General features: G+C 32.7%; 2 protein-coding genes across 2 annotated transcripts; one reads left to right on the top strand and one right to left on the bottom strand.

Moving 5' to 3' along the window:
* Positions 1 to 165: 165 nt before the first annotated feature.
* On the top strand, positions 166 to 5,473 carry LOC134243241 (proteasome assembly chaperone 1-like). Its single transcript, XM_062725473.1, has 6 exons — positions 166 to 271; positions 3,112 to 3,221; positions 3,584 to 3,795; positions 4,032 to 4,230; positions 4,559 to 4,695; positions 4,848 to 5,473. The coding sequence occupies exons 1-6, from the start codon at positions 183 to 185 to the stop codon at positions 4,920 to 4,922; spliced, it is 822 nt and encodes a 273-aa protein (XP_062581457.1). The 5' UTR covers positions 166 to 182; the 3' UTR covers positions 4,923 to 5,473.
* Positions 5,418 to 23,831, bottom strand: LOC134243231 (uncharacterized). Its single transcript, XM_062725461.1, has 6 exons — positions 23,766 to 23,831; positions 20,642 to 20,939; positions 18,563 to 18,677; positions 8,018 to 8,079; positions 7,683 to 7,817; positions 5,418 to 5,839 (listed from the first exon to the last, which is right to left on the bottom strand). Exons 1-6 carry the CDS (start codon positions 23,829 to 23,831, stop codon positions 5,418 to 5,420), a joined length of 1,098 nt encoding a protein of 365 aa, XP_062581445.1.
* Between the last annotated feature and the right edge of the window lie 203 nt (positions 23,832 to 24,034).

Below are 24,034 nucleotides of genomic sequence, written 5' to 3'. Positions count from 1 at the left end.
GATGAAAACGTGACACTTGAAAATAAATAAAGCTTAAAATAAATTTGATAACATTTATATATTTTATGAAATGAATTTAACCTATTGTAACAAAACTACAGTGGAACTTCTTGATTTATCTCAAATCAAGGTACGGGTTAATGGATTAGTTTCAAGCATTAGTTTAACATTGACATTGTAGAATGGCAACATTTTTTGGAGAAATTCTGCCAGTCATTTCCAGAGCTGTAGATGATGACGAGGAAGAAGAGTCGTTTGAAAATTTAGAGACGTTAGTTTATACAAATTTTTAAAACATTAATGAATTTGTAAAAGATTTTATACGTGAATGATATATCAAAAATTGATGTCTATAACGGTAACCCGAATTTACTTAACATTTTCATGGTATCGCATTATGCTTTATTGAGTATTTCTTATGTATCCAAATTCGTTTAAAATAAGAAAGCAAAGTGGCCACATATTTGTTTCTTTATAATTAAGAGGATACAAATGCATGTGTTATGACAAAGTATTCGAAGTGTGCAGAGATATTCAGCTATAGTCACAAATTTTGACAGTTTTCTTTGCTCACTTAGAGCAAAAGGCTTAAAGCTCCAATAAGCTTTTCTGATTGAAATGTGCACTGTGTCTGTCATTATTGTTGTCATTCTTGGCATAATTTTTTCACAATTTCATCTTCTTCAGAACAACTCGGTCGATTTTAACCAAACTTGCCACAAAGCATCCTTGGATGAAGAATTCAAGTTTATTTAAGGGCCATAACCTCTTTGAAGGGCAAAAAATTTCAAATTCATGTGAATTTAATGACCTCTTTTGAAAATATTCTTTAGAATCACTGGGCCAGATATTTTTTTTAAATATGTGAAAGCTTTATTACATACTGTAGTTTTAAGTTTGCCACAACCTGTAATCAAAGTCATGTATATTATAATATTGTATTTTTGAAAATCTTCTTCTCCTGACCAGCAAAGTCAGGATAAATCATACATGTATTAACACACAAGCATTCTCAGATAGTGTAAATTAATGTTTCTTCAAATCATGTTTCCCTGAGATTGGAGGGACCTTTTCTGTATTGAAAAGATGATGGTTCATTTTAATACATTGAGGAGGGGGATTACAAATGAGCCATCAAGTTCTTAATAGAGAACAAGCATTCTGAGAGTATTGCATAAGCAATACATGTACCGGGACTCCCCTATAGGGTTCCTTTTTTTCTTTAGGATGTCATTTTATAATATGCAAAAGTTACGATCAAGGTAAAATTGCTTAATTTTGAGGTTGTGAATGCCTTTAACCAAATAAAATAATCCACATTAAGACGAAAATTTAACTAATTTCTTCAAGTTCCTCTTTTTCTCACTTCGTATTTACCATGTTGACCTGATCTGTAACTCATCAAGATACACTCACATACAGGGTTCGACACTAACATTTTTAGGCTTTGGTCCGGCCGGACTAGTGCTTCTTTACTTTTACTAGTCCGCGGGCAATTTTATTAGTCCGTCAAAAATAACAATAAATAAATAGAATTAATGTTGCAATGTACTTTTTTGAAATAAACAAAGCATTTACATGAAATGTTTATACCAAGAATTTGTTGAAATCGCACAATCAGAAACTACGATCGTATTCCCAATCTCATTCGTTTTTCTCTATACATGATTACATCATCTAAGCATCCGACATCTTTATTTATGTGTCATACTAAATCATGATCACTTAAATGTATAATTTCATACCGATGAGTCCTAAAATTATGCGCCAAATTGACTCAGAATTACCAAACTTCCCGCAAGAAGCTATAGAAAGCAAAAAATAAATATGGGATTTTCCAGTGAAAGTTGTCAGAAATTTGAACATCGGTAAATTCTGTTTTCTCCCAAGAAAATTTTGTCAGTCCATTCGGACTAATTAGCTAAAATTTTCATTAGTCCGAATGAAAATGTATTAGTCTGAGACTAATGGACTAACGTTAATTTCGAACCCTGACATACCAAAATTCAGCTCAATATCTGCAAGCGTTTGGAAAAAAAGTGTGGAAAACCAAGAAGGACAGACTGACAGACTGACAGACGGATGGACAGACAGACGCAGAGGAAACCTACAGTCCCCATCCGGTTTCACTGGTAGGGGACTCACAAGCCCCTCAAGGAGGGACCATGACAGGTAACCAAAATTATACATAAAAGAAAAATTTAGGAAAAATCTTCTTTTCAAGATGGCAAAGCCATGATCAGTCATACATGCACTTGCAGTTATATGGAAGCATCTTCAGGAAGTGGAAAAAAAAACTTTAAAATCTTTGAAAGAGCAGCCATGATATGACATCTTGACATGTTAGTGTCAGTTCAAGCTTGTTAATTTTATTACCTGGGGGTGGAGGGTGGGGCCACAATAGAAGATCAAAGTTTTACATAGGAATACATAGGGAAGTACTGAGTATCTGTAAAATTCTTTCAAAGCTAGTAATATGGAAGCATCTTCAGTTCCGGGAGATTAAACTTTGTTCACTCAAATCCGGTCTTTACACTCCCATTCCAATTAGAGGGTGAGGCGGGGTAGGAGATTTCTGGGTTTTTTTTACCAGCCAAAATCTCCAAGTGAGCAATGTGGCACATGGGCTTTTCATTACAATTTTCAAAGACCAAATTGAAGGATTCAGATATTAAATATGAAAAAAATATATTTTGCCAATACATGTACATGTATAATAATTAGTTGACTCAACATGATTTATTTAAAATTACAGTGAATATAGAATATGTGTTTTAAAGTCAAAGTGCACATTAGTAATAAAAAGCTTTAAAATATCAATGTTAGTCCACCTGCAAGAAAAAAAGACAAATTACTTAGTAATTCTGCTAAGAAATGACTGTATAGACATGGTTGAAAAGTATAGCACTTAAATTTTCAAGTATTATTCATTTTATCAAAGTATTTTGATGCTCTAATATTTATATGCATATTGCCCATTTAGAATTCAGCATGTTCAAAGATTTGTTGACTTAATTTATAGATGAAAGGAAAACAAATAATGTCATTAAAAATTAGAAACACATATGTGCAAACCATATGATAACAGCAAAAAAAACTTACTATTCTTAGCTCTGTAAAACTGAAATGGAAAAAGGAAGTCAAAGAAGAATTAGAAGTAACAAAAGATGAGAAGCTTCAAGTGGATGCCTTCGTTTTAGCTATTGGCCCTGCTGCAACAGGTACTGCCTTTTGGGTGCAAAGTGACTGATGTAAAAGTTCTATCCAGCCCTGGTTCAGTCCATATCACTCAACATTTGAATGACCCTCTTATTTCTAGAAAACAATTCTGGTTTTAATTAAAGTTGAAGTAATCTTCCACAATGGCAGCACACCAAAATATACCACTCATCAAACTTTTCATAAATAAGACAACCTGTCGGCATTATGCCATTGAATGGGTTCATGGATAAAACCATTGACTTTCAAGAGTATTTAGGCAAATTAAATAAATAGATATGCCTAGTTATCTGTTTCTTTTTATATTAAGACAGAGGGAAAATAATTCATTTTATTACTTTATTTTGTTTTCTATTTTTACTAGGTTTCACACAGACATACGTCACACACCAAAATTATGAGATTATAGGTGCCCTGTTTTGCGGGATGAAGGAGGACGATGTAAACACATTTGGACAGACATCCCCCACAGATAAAACTTGTTACATCTACAGGAAATGTGATTACCCTAGTGCCCTCGTCTGTGAATGCAACTATGATGTAAGGCCAGAGTATGCCCACTCCTTTGTTAATCAGGTAATGTATTCACTGTAGTTCTTATAAGTTTATTTGTATTAACAAATACTCATGCACATGTGAAACACCAGAGTAGATTTCAGAATCTATAGTAATTTTCTCCATATATTATCATCTTTATTATCATCAAACCTGTAACTGTCAGATCAATTTTCTTCTTAATAAATACTATAAAATCTTTTAAAAGAAGTTTAAAAGCTATACCTTTCATTAATGTTTTTATTGTTTTTTTTTAGTTAATGTCCTGTCTCAACCTAAGTGAAGGTCATGTTGTGATACTGAGTTCAGCCTTCACCAGTGAGTACAAGTCAGAAATCCCCACATCAGACATGAACCCTCCTTTCCTGAGAGCCCTGAAAACGGCCCCATTCATGGGAACTCCTCTCTGTCCATATTTAGAGCAACCTAATGTGGTGACTGGACTTCCCGCTCAAGGTATAACGTAATACGAGGAGGAGGGGGAAAAGTAATTTCAAGTTACATACATGTAACAATATAGATTCATTTATATGCCAACAGTTGCACTTAGCATAAAGTTTTGTAAATTTATAATTTTTGAACTTTATAGTTCCATTCATTTCAGTTCATTAAGAAGAATAAAATTTTCACTCCATTAAATTCAAGAAGAAAAATTAATATTAAATGGTAAAGATTTAATTTACAAAGTTTACAAATACTGATGATGTCAGATCACTAATAAAAGCATAAAAATAAATTTTATCATGTATTAATAATTTAATTACTTGAAAATTTTATGTTACAGTAATGACCTATTGTCACATCCACAAAGTGAAGGCTGTGTTATACGTGTGTTACACAGACACAATACATTTAGACTTCGCTACCATGAAAACATTTCAACCTCTTGTTGAAACTACTCCTATACATTTGATAAGAGAGGTAGGAGATTTAAAGTAGTCTTGTGTTTTAAAAACAAGAAAAGACATTTTGTTTTCAAATAAAGGAACCAGAAAAAAATATTGCAAATATATTATAAAGATGATGATAGAATTTGCAAATAGAAAATAATAATTTTATGTTGTCTGTTGTAGAAAAATACCAAGGCTAGTGAAACCCTGAAGAAAATTGTGGACTTACACACAAAACACAGCACTCTTTATTTATAGCAGTAAAGCATGGACTTTTTTGTGATTCTTTGTGAATGTGCTGAGATGTGATTGGTATGTTCCAGTCTTGTATGTGTTAACATGTGCCTATACTTGACTCTGTGATACACCTTTTGTGTATCATATTTTGAGCAACTGTCAGAGTGAGATGTATTTGTTCTACAGTGAAAGAGAAATGACACAAGAACAGAAATTCTACGGCCATTCTGTTCAACATTTAAACATTTAAGATTGAAAGGACTTGTAACCATAAGTATTAAAATCTTCATCAAATAACTGATGAGTTCTCTCAGTGTTTTTAGAAGCATTGATGAATTAATATTTAGAAGTATGGATATAATGCTTCGTTAATATTTTATGGGCATAGCTATGGTTTTCTGTGTAGAAACAGTGTAACTTTTTAAATTTAGTTATGGTTTAAATTGTTCTGAAACATTCAGATTGTAAAATTTTTACAGAGCATTTTGATCAAAGCCATCATTTCATTATTTTACTTTAGTTAGTATTTCCATCCTCCAGCATTTTTTTGACAAATACAGTTTTCTTCTTCCTGTTGTCATTTCCATTAAATGCATTCAGCTTAGGCATAGGTACTAATGCTGAGAGACTGGCTTGCCGGACTTCTTCGTAGTTGGGCTCTTCATTTTTCGGGAGGGATTTCTCAGATTCGTTGCTGTTGTCCGGAACATACCAGGTTGTTCCTGACTGAGTTGCTGGTTTAGTTTTGACTGGACGTAATGGTTCATATCTTGAATCTGTTACATTGGTGCCAGAACTTTTTCTATATCGTCCCAAAACGATTTTCCTTCCAAGGTTGACCAAGAAGAAAATGTGAACTAATACCAGCATTACAAAAATGGTGATCAAAACAGGATTGGAGGCGGAAATGTAATAGAAGAGTTCCTTGTCTCTTTCATCTGCAAAGAATCAGAAAAATATTGACAACTGTTTTGTAGCAGACTCCTTCCCCATATACATGTAGTTTTCCTAAAAAAATAAGTTCGTCTAAATCATAACAGTTTTCGGGGAGTTGGGCCTACTACAACAAAATTGGTGTATAATAGTAGCCATAAGGGATTTCAAGCTTATCCCCATCTTTCTATGCCGTTTAGTTTATGGCAGAACATTTTTGCACTAAAATACATGACGTACAATACTTTACCAATATTTGGAAAACAATTACCACTACGGATTAATCCGGATTCCAAGTAGTGCACTAGCGCACGATCAAGTATAGACTTAAGCGTCAATGGTGAGACGACGATAAAGAGATGATGTAATATCGATGATGAGATAATGCAAATACGATTGTGTAATATCACAATAGAGCGATAGTTAACATCGCTTCTTCGTCATCATATCACACCATCGTCATCGTGCCATTGCTATCACACCATCGCCGCATCGCTTTATTGTGCCGTCTCATCATTGTCATCGCACCATCGCTTCATCTTCTTCATTCGATGATGCCAAAGTGAACTACATGGTCCTATCTGGAATCCTTACTTAATTTTGACTTTCGTAATTAAATAATGTACGAGTACATGTAATAAATAAAAAATGAAAATATTAATAATTTTATAAATAAAAAAGTTACATTTTTAAGGATTCAATTTATCCTTATAACACATGCATACCACAATGCACATGCATCTGTCATTATAGTATATGAATTACAAAAAATATACATTTTTATTGGGAAGAACGAGTTAGAGTTTCAATACTCAAATCAATTTTTTTGTATTTTTCTAAAATATGGAAGTTATGTAAGAAATAAAAAAAAATTTCTGAATCATAGGAATTCAACGCAGAAAATATCCACAAATTGTTTTTCTCGTCTGTCCTCCTAAATGCTAATTGTGACGTCATTAACTTGCTTATTTCTCTAAAAAAAAAAAGGTAATATAGAGCGCATGCATGCATTTTGAAAAATATAATTTTTTTAAGGATAAAATTAAAGTGGGCGACGTTTGCGGACACACTTAACCCCTGAAATGAGACATTTTGAGGCTTTTTTTGTTCATGATGTCCTATTTCCAGAATGGTCCTCCTTCCGTTGTTTCATGCATGGTTTATCACATTCATATATTCAATTCTTGATTAAGGCAATTAATTTCTTTTCGGAAACATGAAATTTTAAGCGTACAATAAAGCCCAGACTACAGAGTTTTTTGTTTACTTGATCATGCGTGACATTAGTTTTACGATGGGTGTGATTGGTCGGCTGAAAATGCTTGCTTTTCCGATACACCTGATCTCACACCTAGATTTTTCGGGGTTCTGCGGTTTTATGCCCTGTTCATAGGCATATATTGTTTGTAGACTTGTTGAGATAAATCACTTTAGCCGTTTGCTATATTACTAGTAACCTTTTTTTAATTTTATTTCAAATTTTTGTATCACATTGATAATTTATAAAGTCAAGTTTATACTAATCTAGTATTGGGAAACATGGAATCTCCTTGAAAGGCTGAAGCCCCAATGTATCTCAAAGCAGTTTTAAAAAGGAGTACTTTTTTCAGAGGAATCGAATTTTCTTTAAACATACCTATGATACCGATGCTTTTTAGCATAGGAATAAATTGGAAGTCATATGTGATATCTTAAAATGATACCACATGCATTTTACAGCAATTAAAACTAAGTATGAAAAAATGCATTTTTCCCTATTTCCCCCCAAAATGCCTTGATACCTCATGTCTTTTGTATTAAGATACATAAATGTGGCTTCAGCTTTTAATTATCATATAATGTGCATACCTGCGGAAAAAATACATCCGAGCGAGGCATTGCAATACATTTTATCGCAGTAACATCTCAGTTGACAGTCCTTGCCATAGTTAGGATAGCGACAGGTGCCTGTACAATTCACTCCGAAATAACCAACGGAACATTCTACAAATGAAAAGTGGAGGTTATAAGGGGGATTCAAAAAAAAAAAAAAAAAAAACTTGGAATAAAATGATATAAAAAGAAATATACACATTACAAATAACACATCGTCATTGTTATAAAAATGGAGAAAAGGGATTTAGAAAATTAAAGAAATTAAAAACAAAAAAAAAATAAAAAAAAAAATAAAACACAAAACTTACTTGTACAGGATTTTAAGCGTTCGTTCCACATAAAATCTGAACAACATGATTTGACTGAAGTGCTAAAAAAAAACAACAAAAACAAATAATATAAAAAACTTGTCAAAAATCTAGCAATACTCCCCCTCTCAAAGAAATTGTTCCATTTCAAATTTAATTTAGAAAATAAAAATTAGTTCCAACAACTGGTTTTGCGTTCATACTTAGAACATTGATTTATAGATGTGTCCGCGCTAAAAATCATGAACAGAAACATGATTGGTGCATATGCAACTTCCATGGCTCTTCAGATTGTCTTCATTACATCAATTGAACAATAATATGTTACGATTAACATTTATAAAAGTAAAATCAACATTATGTTCCTTCCGCATTCCGAGAACTGCCAATTTACAAATACTGTGCAGAAATAGAAAGTTTAAAGAGCAAAAAGCATCAAACACCCATTACGTACAGATTCTAAAAAATTATCAAATACATCTCTCATTAATTATATATTTGCATTTTCTTTACATGAAACATATGGAGATAAAGAACATTATTCAAGATCAAAAGTCCATAAAACAATACAAAATAGGAGAAGAGCAAACACGGACCTCAAAAACAGAAGAGGTGGGATCTTGCCATGGGTGAGTGAACATCCCCTAGCTGCTGACCGGTCTCACCCACTGTGTGTTCCTTGTTCTGATCGGGGAATAACGGAAAAATCCGTCTTCAAGTCAGTGTATAAATAATGGACAAACAATCAATAAATTGTATTTGCTGACAAATTCCTTGTTTCGACGATAGAACCTACGAAATGTTGACTTTAAACGAAACTGCTGATATTTTTGTTTCATCAACTTGTTTGTCAATAATTTGCCTCGTTTTAGAAATTTTTCATACATAGAGCATGCTCTTGCATATCAAATCAACTGAGATATTTAAACTCCGTATGCAGGTGATAAAGGTATATTACTGCATAAGTAAGGGAAGTTGACGATTGTAAAGTTAAAGTCGTCACGTTTATCATAGAGCTTGGTTGTTAGATTACCATTAATGTCTTTTTCCAGTAAAATATCCAAATATGAAACAGATGTGTCAGACTCTGTGATATCTTTTATCTCAAGCTCACCGGGATAAATCGTTTCGACATAAGAATGGAAGTTACCATTCATTGACAATACGTTACGATATATCTAAATGTCGAGTTGATGGCCACAACAAGTGTTCTCTTTTCACTTATATGATTTTGGACAAATTCTTCTTCATATGAAAACAAAAATAGGTCTGCTAATAACAGAGCGCAAATGGTACCCATGGGAATTCAAAATATATTGATGGAAGACCTGGTCTCGAAAGGAAAAAAAAGAACACATATATATTGTCAATCAGAAACTCAAGCATATTTTTGATGTCAACCTCAGAGTACAGAGTAAACATGGACTTCTCGATTATCAGAAGTAGAATAAGGTGTCATGGAGGATTAAACATCCTACGCCGACGGATCACAACCACCATGTGGTTGTAGGTCACAACCAAGAAAAAGCAGCTGTATTTTTAACTGCTGTCCAGGAGCCTCGAATTAGGATTTATGTTGTGGAATGATTATATAAAGTTTTAAGAAGTCGTAGTGTTAAAAAGCTCAAATAAATATTTAAGTATCCACTACTGGTTCGATCCACTTAACAAATATAATGTTGTTCAATACTCCTAAAGTTTTTCTTTCACTGCTGTTTCTGTCGAAGATGTACATGTTAAATGAAAAGTAAAGAAAAAGGCTTTGTAGGAACTTTTTAATTGAACCCGCTATGTATCTATGTTATAATTAATAGCCATTCTCTGTAACCACTTAAACTTCGTTGCCACGCATGGTCACCGATTTTGATGAAACTTCACACATGCTTAGTACTTGACACCAGAAACAAATATCAATCAAAATTTTGTTGCTATGTGTCTCGGTTGCTATGGCAACAGCCGGAAAAGTTTGAAAAATTGAGATTTTCAGCCACTTTAAATCTTGACTGCGGCTTAATAAAAACTGGAAAAAGCAAACAAACCATTCTCACAAAAACATTAAACCTTGATGTCACTTATACTGTAAAGAAACTGTTTAGAATATATCTCTAAGTAAGTGGTAACCAAGGGTACTTTTGGAATACATTTGAAATGCTGAAATATGCTGAAAAACACTCCGTATTCACTAATGGTAGGTGTTACATGCTCAAACTCAATCACCGACTTAAGAAAAACAATGAAAATGTTTGACCTTAAGTATATAAGTATAAGCAATATTATTCTATAAATAACTTTTATGGTTGCCATGGTAACACAGTGTAACCATGCAAAACCAGTAACTAAGATTGGGTTAATGCTACTGTCTTGAGGAAAAACATGAAAATTCAAGACTGGCAAATATGCATCCTTACGACCTTGCAACACCAAAACCATGAGAAAAATTGGGTATAATTGCTATTTTGCAGTGTTACCATGGAAACAAAGTACCAGTGCCTAAAAGTGAATTATTTTTTGCTGCATTAAGAATTGAATTGCCATTTAATCAAGAAACAAATTAAAGGACTCAGCTTGAATAATACTTATCTGTTAAAACTGATGTTGAATAACATATATTGATAAAATTTGATGATAAAACAACACTGTTGCTATGGTTACCAAGAAGGGAAAATGTTCGATTTTGTGAACTTTATATTAATATTAAACCCTGTGTGCCAACTTCTTGCATCCACTTAGAGATTGGATGATAGTCAAAATTAAAAGTCAAGTTAGCTGTTAATAAATTTCAATCATAAAAGTTTTGGGAATCTAGATTTAAGGGTACGTATCCAAGGAAGGGAAATATTTTTCAGGTTTTTAAGCATATATTTTTTGTTTATTTCCATAGCAACGCTCTATTTAAAGAATCTTATCTGAATTTTTTCAAATGGGGAAACTTGGAGCACACCAACATCTTATAAAATTGATCATTAGTTACGAGGAAATGTGCTTTTTATAAAAGATAGGATCAGATTTAAACATACAGAGTGTTACTTTGAAGGCTCTCTGTGGTATAAAAACCTTGGCAACCATTGCCAACCAAAATAAAATATCATATTTTGTTCTTGGTATATGTTTCAAGGCCCTTTTTTCTATTATTTGGTCACATTTCATCCTATAATTGCTTTTAATTTTTACGTGTATGACTTTATAAAATTCAATGAAATTTGTTTTTTACTTTTGAATACTTTGTTACCATAGTAACGTATGTAATAGTTGATTTACCAAACATCTTTATCATGCATTTGAGACATCTGACTTTCAACTTTCGGAAACAGTCATTGCCAATTGTTTGTTTTGCCGCAAATGTTAACTATGGGGCTCTAAACATGTTAAAAAATGCCATTTTTCGAACTTTAAGACATGTTGCCATGGTAACTATGAAACATAGCAACCAATTTTTGCCTCATTTCAGTTTAAGGCATCAATGACTTTTATCATAGAGAGTTTGGAGAAATTCTGAGACAATGCGTGCCACAGCTCCTATATAAAATTTCAAATCATTACAGAGAATGGCTCTTAAAATATGAACATTTTCCATTTAGTTTATTTATTTACTTTATTAATCAAAAATATTAATAACTACTAAATAAAATATGTTGATAAACCTCATGCATATGCATAAGTCACATGTCAGTCACATGTTTGAATTCAGAATATACATATTGGATGAATCAAATTTAAACAACTGAAAAAATTACCTATTACTTTCTAATAGGTAAATTCCAAAAGTGATACTTAATTTGTAATGTTAAACAATTAAGCTCGACTTATATTGAGGAAATCTTATATATCAATTAGTTCCTAGAATAATGCAACAATGAATCATTGGTAAGACTTCTTTGCGTGAAATCGGCAGGAAAATCCGTTATGATAGAATCGATGAAATGGGCTCTTCTGCTGATATTTCTAATAAATCGCCTTCTATTGAATACCGTAACAACGGCGAAAGAAATGAAAACCAGAAGGAACCCTGAAGACGTCAATGTTCCTATAATGACAGGGTCAAGACCGAAGGAATCCGAACGTTCGACTCCACTTCTATATATGACCGATGAGGAAGCTAAAAATAAAAAAATGTAGACTTTACTTTCTATGAGGATGCATATGTTTAAATCAAGATTGGTGAAGAACAATACATTTATTTAAATACTGTACAAAAATCCTTACATGTTACTTTTATTATTTCACTTGGCACATTTGTTGGACAACCATACATATGATTACATTCTTTCTCATCGCACTGTGAACAGACCTTTTGACAATCCCTCCCAAAGTTTGGATATCTACATGGCATAGAACAATTCTGCCCAAAATAGCCAACCTGACAGTCTAATTTTAGAATCAAGAATTAGATGAATTCTTACTTGTTAGTCAGTTTTTTTCCCCAATATGTTGAGTTGATTATTTGATCTGCATTATCACATCATTTTAAAATGTCTTATAACAGATATAACATGAACAATGCAAAAATTGCAAAAAATAAACTTCCCAGAAAAAGATAATAAACTAGATATTTTGTTTAAAAAAGATATACAAGCTGAAGGACTGGATTAATTTAAAGATGCTCAAAGATGAGAGAAAATTATGAGTTTATTCTTAATATCTAAAAAATACTACAAGTGTTATACTGAGGTATTCTGATACTGACTTTCACACTCTTTGGTCACCTTATTCCATTTACAGTCCACAAGACACCGTTGCTGTTTATATCTAAAGTGAAAAAAAATAAGCTCATGATTACCTATAGACATGGATGACAAGGTTGAAATCTCTTAAAACTCCATGGAAGATGTGATCGGTCGAGTATCGACTAATAGGTTGATGGCGCGATAATGCGATGGTGCGATAACGATGAAGCGATGATGCGATGACGATGGAGCTGTGGTGCGATAGCACGATGACGATGATACAATGGAGCGATAATGCGATGACGATGGTGCGATAGCACGATGGAGCGAAAGTAAATATCGCTTCATCGTCATCGTACCATCGCGCCATCGTCATCGCACCATAGTGTCATCGCTATCGCATCATCGCGTCATAGCACCATCGCTTCATCGTGCTATCGCACCATCGTCATCGCATTATCGCCCCATCGCTTCATCGTCATCGCACTATCGCACCATCACTTCATCGTCATCAAATAATCGTGTCATCGCATTATCAACCCAAACCTCTATGGTGCAATGATGCGATAGTGAACTGCATGGCCCTATCCGGATTCCATACATTACCGCTACATATTGAACAAGCCAGGTATGGTACAGAATATGATTTCCAATCAACAGAATTCACTCACTATATAGTTGAATACAATTCCGATTTGAATTCTAATGATAAGAATTTGAAGATTGTGGGTTTTATCTTTGAGCAGTGCTTGATTTTATTTTTGAAAATTTTAAGGTGATTTATGAAATTAAATAGATTTTTAATATAAAAGAAAATAAACATCCTGCTCAAATGCAAAGTCCTATTTTTACCCCCCAGAGCAGAGGAAACCCACAGGCACATGGGATATGGACCCCCCCTTTTTTTCCCATTTTTTTTCTTTTTAAATCTGGGGTCGACTCACCTTTTTCCTATTCTAATATGCACTATATGTTATCAATAATGTAACTCTTTTGTCTCTATTAACAGCTTATAGAGGCAAAAGAGTTACATTATTGATAACATATAGTGCATATTAGAATAGGAAAAAGGTGACTCGATTTAAAAAGAAAAAAAAATGGAAAGGGGGAACCATACCCCATGTTCCTGTGCATACATGTACTGTGATTACGTATTAATCGTGATTTTTTTTTAAAAGAAGAAAAAAGATATATCAAAGATTAAAAGAGATTGTGAACGTTTTACACAACCCTCGTACTGCTTAAAATTCATACATCGTAAGTCTAGTTTTAATAAGAGTTAATGATCAGCTTAATCAGTGTTCTTACCTTGAACAAAAGAATGGTTCACACAGCGATATGCTTAACAATGAAGAAATAAATAAAAGTGTGCGTTTCATTATGGTCCGTAAATACTTATCCATAAATCAATTAGTCTTGTATTTTAACCCTGTTTAAATTATCATAAATAATATATTGAATATTTTCCTATTACACTACGCGGATATTGGAACCAAAGGACAGATATATTTAGACAGCACGCGGAAGTTTTTGTATAATCTGTAAACTTAATTGTTTTTTAAAACTAAAAAATATGTTTTATCGGCTAAATAATCAAGGGTGATATAAACAACTACATAAATAAGAACACAATTTCGATTTTATTTTTTTTTTATTGTAGATGAGTTGGCAAGCCATAATTTCATATACATGCTCAAGGATTAAAGTTTTGTCATGTCCGTTCCGCTCTCCTTCTCTCTATTTATCTAGTTGTCCACAAAAAAACTTTAATCTTGTACATAACTTTTTGGTTGGAGTTATGGATTTTATATTTCACTTTTATTCTTTGTGACGAGAAATTTCTTAAGGTACAGTTTTTATCTACTGACCTTGGAGTTAAAGATACATAAGAACAATTTTAACCTTTGCCCTTAGCAACCATAGAGTGGTAACAGCGTTTCGCAGACACAGCTTGCTTTCTTTCTTTGAAATAGAATTGAGAATTAAAAAACAATCTTTATATGAAAAATTTAAATGTCTAAACATAAAACACCTATTTTTCAATGCAACTTGAAAGAAAAAAAATTCGGAAAAATCCATTCTTTTTAAAAATCATTTTTAGCTGTTTATCCCTAATCAATTGAATTCAAAAAAAGATGTTTATTTTTGTATACCCCCCCTCTTCCATATGATTATCTGGTAATTAAAGTCAATGTTTTGATATGGGAGACGCGATATAAGTGTCAGATGAAAGAGTAAAATAAAAGATGCCCGATGGCACTATGTAATAAAGAATCTATTAAATGAAATACGTGGAGATAACAAACAATACTCAAGCTCAAAAGTCCATTTCACTATACACATTATATAGCAGAGCAAAGATGCAACCTCGGCCAGGGACCCCCGCCATGTGCTCCTTGTCCTTGAACTCGCTTTTTACATAAATCGGAGACGTTTTATCAATTAACAAAAGTTACTCTCTATCATATACCGAGTCGATGTATTCCAGTGAACTTGAAGAGACATCACAGAGTCTATCACACCTAATTCATATTAAAACGTTAAACAGACTAAAGACGATAAGGCCCATTAAGTAAATGCTATTGATGTGAATATTCAGCATCTTTTTAATAAAGTTGTGTTTGTTTTGTCACAAGGAATATACATGTGAAATATGAAAGTCATAGCTCCACTAAATCAAAAGTTTGGCCATATCTTTTGAACAGTAGAAACCTGACTTGTATTCTTTGTGAAAAGACCTTTCATTGGATTTCAACAATCTTGAGCTTTTGACCTTGACCATGGAGACTTCCGTACTTATGAAAAAACTTTAAACTTGGTCATAACTTTTGAACGGACGATTTCACATGTTAAAAGATTTTGAAAACATCAGTAAATACAATTTATTTCATTCTTCTTGGAATCAATAATACAGTATTCAAAATTTTGAATGTTGAAATGGAATTCAAGCTCTGTAGGACATTACAAATGTATAATATACATATAATTGTAAATTTTGATAACTTTTACCACGACAAGACATTTTCCTCCTTGTTGGGTGTTACTTTATCTAAGAAATGTTTTATTACCTCACTTTTCATATTATCTAAAACAAATTTTCTTGATACTGGATGAGAATCAGTTCATTTTACCAGGCTTATGGCTTTAGACATAGCTTACCAAAGTTGATGATAAGGGGCTTTTATAACTAGAATCTCTACTGCTATCTGAATGCCATTTTCGTCTACCAATAACTGTTAATAAGTACACAATGAAAATTATTAAAACATCGCTAACAACAAGTACACCAATGAATATATCTTTGTTAACTGTCCAAGAAGACATGGCTGTGTTTACCTCAGTTGTAAATTTATAATTAATTGGCTAAAATGTAGGTTAAAAGCTTAAATCAAAGTTTAATAAGAATTAATTTTAGTACCAACATTTTTATTTAAACACAACATTACACTTATATTACCCCTTTTTGACAATACTGCAACCAAAAAATGGGGGGGGGGGCAGATTGTCAACGTACATTAAATAAATGTCCCCTAATGATGTGCGCATGTTGTAATGATATAACATGCATTTTACAGCAATTTGAATACGCAAGTTTCGAAATTATCTCCCTTGGTGCGCTCTTTCGTTGAGGAGGGGAGTTTCGTTGCCGCGTAAACAGACAGGTGGGACAGATATTTATTATTGGATACATTGCATCATCGATATATACTGGTTTATCATAACTACATGATTGTCAGGATGCACTCTACAACTCGAGAATAAATGAATTAATGTAAAAAGACGTTTTTAATGCAAAAAAATCGTAACAAAAAAGAAAATGTCAGTGGATGTGAGACTTTTCAAACGAGGGAAGAGATATGGACCTCTAATAAATACGGTACACATGCATCCATCTGATCATTGCACGTCGGCAATCTAATTGATATGTTGATTCTTTTCCTTATTATAATTTTAAAAAACCCACTAACTTTTTATAAATTGTTTGTACAATTAAGAAATCGGTTACTTTTTATAGAGACTACGACGTTTCTTTCGTTTTCAAGTACATATAATTTAAAGTAGATTTGTAAATATGCATAGTTGAGCTTGATAAAATCATCAAATACATCACTGCTTAACAATATTATCGTTCTATAACATTTAATAAATTTGAAAAGCCATAAATATCGTTCATTTATTAATGCACATTTGTATACAGTAGCAACCTGTCCCACCTCCATGCTGAAATGGATACTTTTTGCGCCTCTGTCGTAGAAGAGTTACAATCTCGAAACTCGCGTATTAACAGAAATCATAAATATGAATGACATGCATTTTTTCTTAAATGCCTGAATACCTTGTTAGAGTTTATTTGACGATCCCTATAAATTATATATTTCTTATATTTCAATATTCAATCTGTTCTGTTGTATAAAGATTCATCAAATATCGCCTACCTTGTTAAGGTGGGGTTGACGCCCCCTTGTTCAGATTGACACCATTCTTGAGACCCATTTGGTTATATGTTTTATGTCAATCATGCCATCATTGTATCTAGTCATTTGATGTAACTTTTTGTTGCTCTCAGGTACAAACTTGATTTTATTTGTCTCTTAACTATTGATGTTGATGTATATAATTTTATTTACTTTTGTACATGTTTTTTATATTGTGCTTTTTGATCCATTGTCATTTATTGCATATTTCAATAAATGACCTTTTTTATTCTTTAAAGAGGAGTTATGTTCTTTTTGATGTGGGTGGTAAGGCAAGCAGACATAAAAACAATTTATGTTAATAAATGATTTATGTATGTTGCCCATTTTCTGATGTGGGGATTTCCCCTTAGCCAGCGATATTTTTAGCAGGCTTATTTACATAATATACTACTGCGCATGCGCAATTTCTCTCAAATTTCGGTCAAGTAGAAGCTTGCTGTCTGCCATCACCCACCCCTCCTCCATCGTGTACTTATTCATTTGATGTTGCTCGTTATGTTCGGGGGTTAACGCCCCCTTTTTCAGATTGACACCATTCTTGAGACCCATTTGGTTATATGTTTTATGTCAATCATGCCATAATTGTATCTAGTCATTTGATGTAACTTTTTGTTGCTCTCAGGTACAAACTTGATTTTATTTGTCTCTTAACTATTGATGTTGATGTATATAATTTTATTTACTTTTGTACATGTTTTTTATATTGTGCTTTTTGATCCATTGTCATTTATTGCATATTTCAATAAATGACCTTTTTTATTCTTTAAAGAGGAGTTATGTTCTTTTTGATGTGGGTGGTAAGGCAAGCAGACATAAAGATACATAAATGTGGCTTCGGCTTTTAATTATCATGTGCATACCTGTGGAAAAACTACATCCTAGCGAGGCATTGCAATACATACTATCACAGTAATATCTCAGTTGGCAGTCCTCGCCATACTTATAGATAACGACAGGTGCGTGTACAATTCACTCCGAATTCGAAATAACCAACCGAGCATTCTACGTAATGAAAAGTGTAGGTTATAAGAAAGATTCAATACTCAAAAAAAAAAAAAAAAAAAAGAAGAAGAAAATATAAAAAACTGGAAACAAAATGATATAAAAACATATTCAAAGAATACATCGTCATTGTTATAAGAATGGTGAACAAGAGTGAAGGAAATTTTATCAAATTATACAAAATTAAAAACAAAATCTACATTTATTTAAACACACAACTTACTTGTGCATGATTTTAAGCACTCGTTCCACATAAAATCTGTACAGCATGGTTAGATTGAAGTGCTGTAAAAAAAAATTAAATGATACATACAAAAATCATCTCTTTTCCAAAAAATTATTTTCAATTTATATTTAGCAAATAAAAATTAGTTCCAACAACGGGTTTTGCGTTCATTTACTTAGAACATTGGTTTATGGATGAACCCACGCTAAACATCATAAACAGAGACATGATTGGTCCAGATGCCACATCCATGGCTCTTCGAAGGGTATTCTTTACACCAGTTAAAAAGACTATTTAACAACAATATGTTTTAATAAACATTCATCAAAGTAAAATCAACATAATGTTCCTTCCGCATTCCCAGAACTGCCAAATCAAATGCTGTATAGAAATAGAAAATTTGAAGAAATCGACGTTATATAAATGCCCTATACATACATATTTTAAACTAGTTGTAAAACATGTAATTAATATTATTAACTTTATAACAGTTGTAGTAGCTAACTTAAACTAAAGCTCAACACTGATTCTTTATGATAGTATATCCAGAGTTCAACGTTTTGTTCAAGCCACCCTGTCCTTTTTTTCCATTCATTTAGCGTTTATTATGTCTTCAAAATTATCATATATTTTTTTAAATTCCAAAATTGCTGGAAAAGTTTCAATCACGATTACATATCAAATGTGAAAATTAAATTTTATTGAAATGAAGGGCCAGGCTCATTTTTTTTTTAGAAGAAAACGAGAAGGAACCTTAGCGTGGTATTATATGATAGGTATGAAACTTTACTACCTTGTTGGTTTCACTTTGGATATTCTTTCTTGGTTGCAACTTTTATTTGTTTTTTTCTTTACTCTTTCTGTTTGTTTTTAGGGTTTTTTTTACTCACCTTGCCATTGGTAAATTGCAAAATTATTTCGTTAAAACATTTTTATTTTGATTGCACACACAAGTACTTTAAAACTGATATTTAAAAAAAAACGTTAAAAGATGCTTGAGTTTCCGATTGCAACATCTGTGTAATTTTTGGAGGACAAGTCATCCAACTTCGGTGAGTTTCCCATGGGTTACAATTGTACCTCATTATAAGCAGACTTAATTTTGTATTGATATGATGCAGAATTCATATAAAAAAATCTTCATCATAAGTAGAATTTTGAAAAAAAGTAAAAATAAATATATAAAATATATAATAATTAATACACAAAAACAGAATCAATAAAATAAAAATGAAAAAAAAAATACAAAGCAAACTACAGATGAATAATAAAAAAATAACCAAAAATATTGCCCTTCTTTTTCCGTTATTTAATTAATTTTATCTCTTTTCCATTTCCTATCTCTAATGAAATATGGATATAACGAAAGGAATCAAGCTCCAAGTCCATGGACACAATACAAATTAGGAGCAGAACAAACATGGATCTCTCAATAATCAGAGGTAGAATAAGGTGTCATGGAGGAGTAAACATCCCCTTCGACGAATCACAACCACCATGTTTATTGTTTGTCACAACCAAGAAAAAGCAGCTGTATCTATAATTGCTGTCTAGAAGCCTCGATTTAGGATTTATCTTGTGGAATGATTATAATTATGAAGTGTTAAGAAGTCGTATGTTTGGTGTTATCGATTTTGGAAAAAAAATTATTTCAAAAGTTAAAAATCTCAAATAAGTATTCAAATTTGACTACTATTTTGCTCTACTTTACAAATATAATGTTGTTCAATACCCCTGAAGTTTTTCTTTAACTGTTATTTCTGTCAAGGAATAAATTATGAATAACGAAAAAAGGATTTGTAGAAATTTAATGGACCCGCTATGTATCTAATGTTATAATAACAATATGAACATTTTCCTTTTACTTTATTTAGTTATTTCATTATTCAAAAATATTGATAATTACTAAATAAAAGTATGTTGATAAGCCTCATGCATATGCATAAGTCACGTGTCAGTCACATGTTTGAATTTAGAATATACATACCGGGTATGCGTATTGGATGAATCAAATTTAAACAATTTATAAAATAACTTACTATTTTCAATTAGGTAAATTCCAAAAGTGATACTGAATTTATAATCTTAAACAATGAAGCTCGACCTATTTAGAAAATCTTATATATTAATTAGTTCTAGGAATAATGCAACAATGAATCATTAGTAAGACTTCTTTGCGTGAAATCGGTAGGAAAATCCAAGGAATCGAATGAAACAGATTCTTCTTTTGAAAGCAAAGTGGAACGAATGTAACGAATTCTTCTGCTGGTAGCCAAGGAATCGAATGTAACAGATTCTTCTTTTGAAAGCAAAGTGGAACGAATGTAACGAATTCTTCTGCTGATAGCCAAGGAATCGAATGTAACAGATTCTTCTTTTGAAAGCAAAGTGGAACGAATGTAACGAATTCTTCTGCTGGTAGCCAAGGAATCGAATGTAACGGATTCTTCTTTTGGAAGCCAAGTGGAACGAATGTAACGGATTCTACTGCTGGTAGCCAAGGGAGAGAATGTACGCATTCTTCTGTTGGTAGCCGAGGGAATGGATGATGACTGAAAAAAGAAATCAAAGACAGCAGCATCAACTTGTCAAAACAAAATGGCAATTTATTAAAATCTGGTAAATGGGGAGGGTGGGTGGGATGCTGAGCTTCACTGGATAACGGAAGATGTAAAAGGAAGAGCAAACTGCACATGCATAATGGATGTGGCTATGCGAATTATATACATTTGCATGAGTGTTATCTTTACTGGACAATATCCCTATTTGTCTCCATTTAACGGGACTTAACTCATATTGAGTTAAGTCTGATTATGTCGACAAAATAGATTAACAATGAGTGGCAGTTTTTGTCATGGCCTTATTGATTAATAAACAAAATGAATCATCAATACAATGATGTACTCAATGTATTAATGCAATGATGTAGACAAAGTGTATATTGAATAACTGCTACATAATGGGTACAATGATATACAATGATAGTTCAATGATATACAACGATATTCAATGATATGCAACGATATTCAATAATATACAATGATATACAATGATATTCTATGATATACAATGATACTTGCATTGCAATGAGCAGGTAACAATGTATTAAAAGGATATTTACATCGACTTTTTCAACAGTGAATGATGTAGAATGTTCATAGAACAATGATACAATGACATACGCCCAATTATTGGCCACGGACCCTGGAAGATAACAGAACCAGCAGCGAGCTTCTAGTAAAATTCGGCTATATGTCTTCATGAGAGCTAATAAGGCTGGGCATGTGAAGACATCCGCCACATGCGGGCAAATTTTGCCCATGCCATGACAAAACTGCTATTAATTACAGTTCTGCAAAATTAATTGCTGTTTGACATATGCAATATACAAGAGAATGCAAGAGAATTTTAGATGATATTTCAATTAATATGAGAGCTAATAAGGCTGGGCATGTGAAAACATCCGCCACATGCGGGCAAATTTTGCCCATGCCATGACAAAACTGCTATTAATTACAGTTCTGCAAAATTAATTGCTGTTTGACATATGCAATATACAAGAGAATGCAAGAGAATTTTAGATGATATTTCAATTAATATGAGAGCTAATAAGGCTGGGCATGTGAAAACATCCGCCACATGCGGGCAAATTTTGCCCATGCCATGACAAAACTGCTATTAATTACAGTTCTGCAAAATTAATTGCTGTTTGACATATGCAATATACAAGAGAATGCAAGAGAATTTTAGATGATATTTCAATTAATATGAGATATAATAAGGCTGGGCATGTGAAGACATCCGCCACATGCGGGCAAATTTTGCCCATGCCATGACAAAACTGCTATTAATTACAGTTCTGCAAAATTAATTGCTGTTTGACATATGCAATATACAAGAGAATGCAAGAGAATTTTAGATGATATTTCAATTAATATGAGAGCTAATAAGGCTGGGCATGTGAAGACATCCGCCACATGCGGGCAAATTTTGCCCATGCCATGACAAAACTGCTATTAATTACAGTTCTGCAAAATTAATTGCTGTTTGACATATGCAATATACAAGAGAATGCAAGAGAATTTTAGATGATATTTCAATTAATATGAGAGCTAATAAGGCTGGGCATGTGAAAACATCCGCCACATGCGGGCAAATTTTGCCCATGCCATGACAAAACTGCTATTAATTACAGTTCTGCAAAATTAATTGCTGTTTGACATATGCAATATACAAGAGAATGCAAGAGAATTTTAGATGATATTTCAATTAAAGTGTTATAACATTTACAATAACTATTGCTTTTTTAAACTGGTTTAAAATGGAAATGTTCAGTAGCGCTGAACATATCGCCCTGAATGGTATCTGCCACCTTCTGTGAAAACATGTGCCTGTAATAATTTCTTGGCAGAATTACACATAGGTAACGTAAGTTCAATACGAGACAGATTCAATTTCATAAACTTCTTTAGTAACGACGGCGAAGGAATCCTGAAGACGTCAAAGTTCCTATAATGAAAGGATTAAGACCGAAGGAATCCGAACGTGCGACGCCATTTCTATAAATGTCCGATGAGGAAACTAAAATTAAAAGAAGTATATACTGACAAAACGTCAGAGAAACTCAAGCTGTAGAAAGCCAACTAGGAAGTATCGTTAATATCCTTAAACGGCATAAGATGAGGGCTATCGAGTTCAATCGTCTGTTGAATAAAATACATATACATGAAACAAAATTCTTATAATGAATTTAATAAAAATTAACAATTGTTCTACTTTTTAAGATGAATTTACGTTACTCACTTTCAGGAATATTTTATAGAGCATATAGTGGCCGTTTCTTAATTTAATGAAATATTTTTTTAAAACATTTAATATACTTCAAAATATCTATATACGTTTTTTTGGGGTATTTTTTGCTTAATAACGTATATCAAATATACATCAATTCACATAGCTTGTTACAAGCCTGTAAAAAAGTTTTTCAAATGGGAAAAGGGGGGGGGGACTACAGGCTCCAAAAATCAACTTGACCTACGGGTTCATCTGGCTGTGCGGCATGTCCATGATTTTATACATATTCTGTACCAATCCAAAGAAGCTAAGTTATATAGTTTCTGTTACCAAAGTCTTCAGACAAGACAATTTTTTAAAATAAAAAAAACGTATTAGGGAGAATATAACATCAAATTTGTGCTATTATTTTACTGTCACTCAATGTGCACATCATTTACAGGTCTGTGAGAAGCAAAATCAGTTTTGGGGGGCACAGCCATACATTTTCTGGCCATGCACTGTAGAATTTCACAATGATTGGGTAACCTGCGTCACCTTTCAGAGTAACAGTGTACTCGTCCAAGGCTGCTTTGTCGGCGTACCTGAGATTCTGAGGAAAGCGCGAAATCTCTGTAGAGAAACTGTTGCGGCTGTGGAGCTTCACTCATTGTTCATTCGCCATAGAAAAGATTCCGACATTTAACACTTAATATCTTTTAATATACAGACGTTTTCAAGATAAGCTTCATTTTTGTTTCTAGAAATACTTAATTTTATCTACAAAAATAAGATATTTTCGTGTTTTTAAACTGAGTAAATCGATGACCTAGCATCGTTTTAGATAACTCAAGCCCCTCTAGGGCTTGAGTAA

This window comes from Saccostrea cucullata, unplaced genomic scaffold, assembly GCF_032062105.1.
Source record: "Saccostrea cucullata isolate Sc308-1 unplaced genomic scaffold, CSIRO_AGI_Scuc_v1 ctg251, whole genome shotgun sequence".
Taxonomy (NCBI): domain Eukaryota; kingdom Metazoa; phylum Mollusca; class Bivalvia; order Ostreida; family Ostreidae; genus Saccostrea; species Saccostrea cuccullata.
The sequence above is the reverse complement of the archived record's forward strand: the minus strand, read 5'-3'. Positions and strand labels throughout refer to the sequence as shown.